Source organism: Octodon degus, unplaced genomic scaffold (genome assembly GCF_000260255.1).
Source record: "Octodon degus isolate 3935 unplaced genomic scaffold, OctDeg1.0 scaffold00031, whole genome shotgun sequence".
In the NCBI taxonomy this organism is placed as follows: domain Eukaryota; kingdom Metazoa; phylum Chordata; class Mammalia; order Rodentia; family Octodontidae; genus Octodon; species Octodon degus.
Window position 1 is genome coordinate 11,277,719 of NW_004524607.1, and position 4,839 is coordinate 11,282,557.

The window sequence follows — 4,839 nt, forward strand, 5'->3', positions numbered from 1 at the left end:
TCAAGTAGCCACTTCTACTTTGTCCTTGACCTGCCCTCATGCTTGCGAGCTGGCAAGATGACCTTGATGGAGCTACTAAGGCTTGGGCAGCATGGATGTCTCTTCAGATACGAAGAAAAATGTCAAATTGCCTTGTGTGGGCCATGGCTGAGACTCATTGTATTCTGCTTTGCAGCTTGTGAAAGCTCTTATGTCAGTGAGGGTGAACCTTTTAGGGTTTTCAGGGATTGCGAGCAGTTGGCTATGGCATGTGTGCTAGAGATTTACCCTCACTGCTGCAGGGAATGTGGCCAGAAAGACACAGCCATATGCCTGCCCTGCCTACCACTTCATTTCTACTGAAAGGCAAGTAAATAAATAGTAAAGCAGACATCTTTCCCTTTGCTGGGATATACCTGTCTGACTTAATAGATTATGCTCAGTGCAGCATTCTCCAGGCTAGCAGTCTCATGGCCCACAGACCTGACTTGTGAGTAAATAACGCTCAGTAAGCACACTCTGCTTTTTTTTTCTTTTGTGTGTCTGTGTGTGTTTGGCACTAGTGATGGAACTTGGGACCTTGTGCTTTCATTTTGCTTTTTAAGAACCTGGAGTAATATTTGCACTGAGACTGTTAAGTGTTAGCTGGATATTCAGGGTCACTGCTGTCCTGTGAGCTGAGGACAGGAGGCTGAAGGAAAAAGGTGCCCCAAACCCTCCTTTCCTGCTGTCTTCATTCATGAAGAGGATTCTGAAGACTCCCTTCTACAAGAGGCCTCATCTGTGGAGGCCAAACAAGACAGGATTCCAACCAGCCCTACTGAGGGGCTTGCTGCAGCTCAGCCCAGGCATGAGGAATCTCTGCCTGCTCACAATGCGTGTGACTGAGCAGGGCTGCAGTCCCATGGGCCTTCTACATCTTTGGCCTATTACATCTTTTTACTATTTTGATTGGGCCCATTGTCAGCACATGGCATTGGCACAGCTTCAAGTTTGCCCCTTATCTCAAGTGTTTTTGTTGTAGTATGACCATCACTTCATGTCTTGTAGCTCTGCTGAGCTCTGAGACCTCTTCATTCTTCAGTAGCCTTTGAGACTCACCTTCTGTCATTTATAAAAATAATTATATTTTCCCATGGGGAACCCTGGCCTTGTTGCGAGCACCAGGCCACAGTCCGGGAAACCTACCTAAGCATGGATACTGAAGCACTTCTCCAGTGTTCAAGGTGTGGCCAGAAACCCGGATTCAGGGCCCCAGACCCAGAGCTTGCATGAATTTCTGGGATGGAGTCTGCATGGTGGGCCTCAGAGCTGCTATGTCTGATCTGTCCTCAGGGTATCTTTGCCCATTGTGAACCTGATTTTCTCTTGCATGCAGGTACGACAGGCAGTGACCTCCGTGGTGGGGGGCTGGCTACTGGATCTGCGGGACCGCTATTCGTTCTTTCACAAGCTTATCCCTTTGTTGCTGAGCAGCTTCAACGACGAGATGCCTGAAATCAGGTGAGTAGCTCTGCAGTGAGAGGATCTTGTCTTTGGGTGCTTGAAGTGCTGTCTGTGGTAGTAGAGGACTCCTCTGCTTTCTGGTTCGTTGGGACTTGCTTTTCAGGTTGTCGTGTATAACAACAGTCCATTCTCCTTGCTTCAGAATGTTGTCTACAGATTCTGTGTCTGAGATCCTGTGGCATACAGATAGTTTCTGTGATTTTTAAGTTACTGAAGTTTGTTTTTGGCATTGCTGGAGGTTGAACCCAGGGCCTTAGTATTGAGTGTATCCCCAACCACTTTTTTTATTTTAAGGCAAGATCACACTAAGTGGCTGTTTCCTAGGCTGGGACTGAACCTGCAGACCTCCTTCCTCAGCCTCTCAGAGTGCTGGGACTACAGATGTGCACTACCACATTTGGCCTATTACATCTTTTTACTATTTTGATTGGGCCCATGGATAGAAATCACTCACTTGTTAGTACTGTCAGCGAGATCGAAAGGCCCTCAGAATATTGGAGCTGGGAGTGCATGCTGGTCTCACTCTGATTCCTGCTGACTGGGCCCCACTTCCTCAGCTAGCCGTCCAACCCCGAAGGCCTCCAGCACATGCCAGGACTCTGGGCCTCATCTCAGCTCAGCCTAACTTGCACTCTGCTTGCTGTACACAGGCAGTTGGCTGCCAGCCTCTGGGAGAAGGTGGGGCTGCAGTGGCAAGAGGAGAACGAGGCGGACCTGAAGGACAAGCTGGACTTCGCCTCACCACCCCCACCTCACTACCCCCAAGGTGAGCACAGGTGGACAGGACAGGTCAAGGTGCAAGTGGGGAGAGTATAGCTGGGCCAGAACTGTGCTCAACCAGGGTCTGGAGGCCCCGGAGGTTTTGGGGGGCTGTGGCGGGAGGCTCCTATTGAGCTGCATCTCTTATGACAGCCTTTGCTGAAGTCTCCTGCATGTCCCAGGCAGGCAACAGGCTTATGTCCTCTTTGTCACCTCGAGTCCCTCCTATTCCCTGCTGGCCTCTCTCTTTTCTGAACCAACTAATTTTAAAGAGGCGTGCGGCCTTCTGAAGCATCCTGAGGCTCCATTAGGAGGTGTCCATCCATTCCCTCTGGCACTTACCAGGGGATGCATCAAGCTGGGTTCCCATGCACTGTGCTAGGTTGGCAGGCCATAGATGAGGTGAAGTCTGCCTTCCATGAGTTTTCCTGCTGTTGGACTTGCATTACCCTTGTCAAATCCTGGTCAGCCCTTTTGCCTGAGTAGTGTGTGCTTTGGTGGGTTTGCACTGATACCTACCTCTATCTGCCATATTTCTCTACCTAGTAGCCACTCCACCCCGGTTGTCATCTGCCTTGGAAACCCCTTCCCCTCTGAAAATTGAGTAAAGCTACACTCATGCTGGGAAGGATGAAAAATGGGTCAACTGAGCTCCAGCAGACTGAGGGAGAGGCTTTGTCACCTGCCCCATCACCCTCTAGGTCTGGAAGCAGAAGAGGTGCAACAGGCTGTGGACATGGCACTAAGGCAGTTGCTCATGTTCTGTATGGGGGTCATGCAATATTTGGGGGCACAAAGTTCCTGTTTCCTTTTTCAGCCTAAGGGTTACAGTCTTGAGGGTTCCCTGTGCTCCGGTGGCATTGCTCCTCTTATGTTGAAGCTGGTATAAGAGGAAGCATTCAGATTTTGGAAAGAGTGCAAAAAGTCACAGAATGCACCACTGTTTTTAAAATGTAGAACTTAAAAATAAATAAATGAATAAATAAATAAATAAATAAATAATGTAGCAGCCAGATGTGGCACAGGCCTGTAATCCCAGCACTTGGGAGGTTGAGACAGGAAGATCGCTGCATGTTTGAGATCAGCCTGAGGGCTGCAAAAGTGAGCACAAGGCTAGCCTGAACTGCATAGTGAGACCTTGTCAATTAATTAATTAATTAATTTTAAAAATGCAAGAACTTAGCCGTAGAAGCAGCTTAAGAATTTATTGTTAAATGTGGCTCTGCATCCAGGATGACAGCTTTTTTTTGGCTCCGAATGCCTTCAGGGCAGGTTTGGCTGGCTTGAGTTGTGGAGATCGAACCACAGCAACCTGAACCTGACTGCTTTGTTGAAGCAGCCACTTACCGAAATGAACTGAGCTAAGGGGTGGGCCCCCAAGGATGACAGCTTTTAAAGGGTTTCTCTCCTTTCTTTTAGCTACCTGTGCTCCTTTTGCACTATGGGGCCTGGAAGCTCACCTCTGAGTTATTTGTTCACAGTTTCAAGGAGCAAAACCAGGCCTTCGTGTGTGCTATGCAAGTGCTCTACCACAGAGGTACATCCCCAGCACTTTTTATTTTTTCATTTTGAGGTAGTTTTTTACTAAGTTACCCACAGTGGCCTCTAACTGGGGATCCTCCTGCCTCAGCCTTCCAGCTAGCTGAGATGACAGGTGTATGCCATGGCAGCTCCTGGCTTACCTCTAGGCTGTTTTGAAAGATCTCAACTAGGGGGACCGGGAAGATGGCTCAGTAGAATAAGTGCTTCCCTGGCAAGCACAAGGGCCTAAGTTCAATCCCCAGTTCCGCCAAAAGAAAAAAAAGAAGAAAAAAAGATCTCAACTGGGTTCTGATCACCAATTGGAGGATGGTTGTGTGCCCACCTACTAATTCTGTATAGAGTCACCCCCACCACCCCACAGACACACAGCAAATCCAGCACTTACCATCAGGCACAAGGCTGGCCTTGGGGCATAAGGACATTTCCATCCTTGGGCATAGCATTGGGCTATTGTTAACAGATCCCTCTGCAGAGAGAAAGACATTGGGAATGATGACTATTTCTGGAAGATTCTACCATTGGGATGCGATAGATGGCCACGAGGTGGAGGAATTTCTGTGCACACATGCACCATGTATTTGCACAGGTGCACACGTACTGCAGTTCTGCTCGCTGACAGAGCCCCTCATGTGCAGGTCCTGAGGGAAGCCGCAGCTGAGCTCTTCTGGCACATCAGATTTAGGGGGAGCTTGGGGTGTGTGATATTTCTGACTGGTCTGATTGGTCCTACATCCCACGGCTTGGGGCTGGGGATTTAGCTCAGTGGTAGAATGTTTGCCTAGCAAGCTGGAAGTCGTGGGTTCAGTCCTCATCACCAAAACAAACAACAAAAAAAACCTCGAAACTAAAAAATAATTACAAAAAAGACAATATTTTTCTGCTTATAAAGTATAGCTACACTTAGAATTTTTGTGGGGCTGGAGAGATGGCTCAGTGGTCTAAAGCACCTACTTAGAACAAGCTTAGCAAAGCATCAGGGACCGCGGTTCAATCCCCCAGCACCACATGCCGGCCAGCCCCGCCCCCTGGTGGGCTGAGCTGGCCACACACACA

The 4,839-nt window shown here is 48.7% G+C and overlaps 1 protein-coding gene across 1 annotated transcript in view; it reads left to right on the top strand.

The window, feature by feature from the left end:
• Positions 1–4,839, top strand: part of Dnaaf5 (dynein axonemal assembly factor 5) — a 55,553-nt gene that overhangs the window by 4,343 nt on the left and 46,371 nt on the right. The window contains exons 3-4 of the mRNA XM_004629580.2: positions 1,358–1,482; positions 2,136–2,251. Of these exons, the coding sequence (XP_004629637.1) occupies positions 1,358–1,482; positions 2,136–2,251 (241 nt within the window). The remainder of the gene's footprint in view (positions 1–1,357; positions 1,483–2,135; positions 2,252–4,839) is intronic.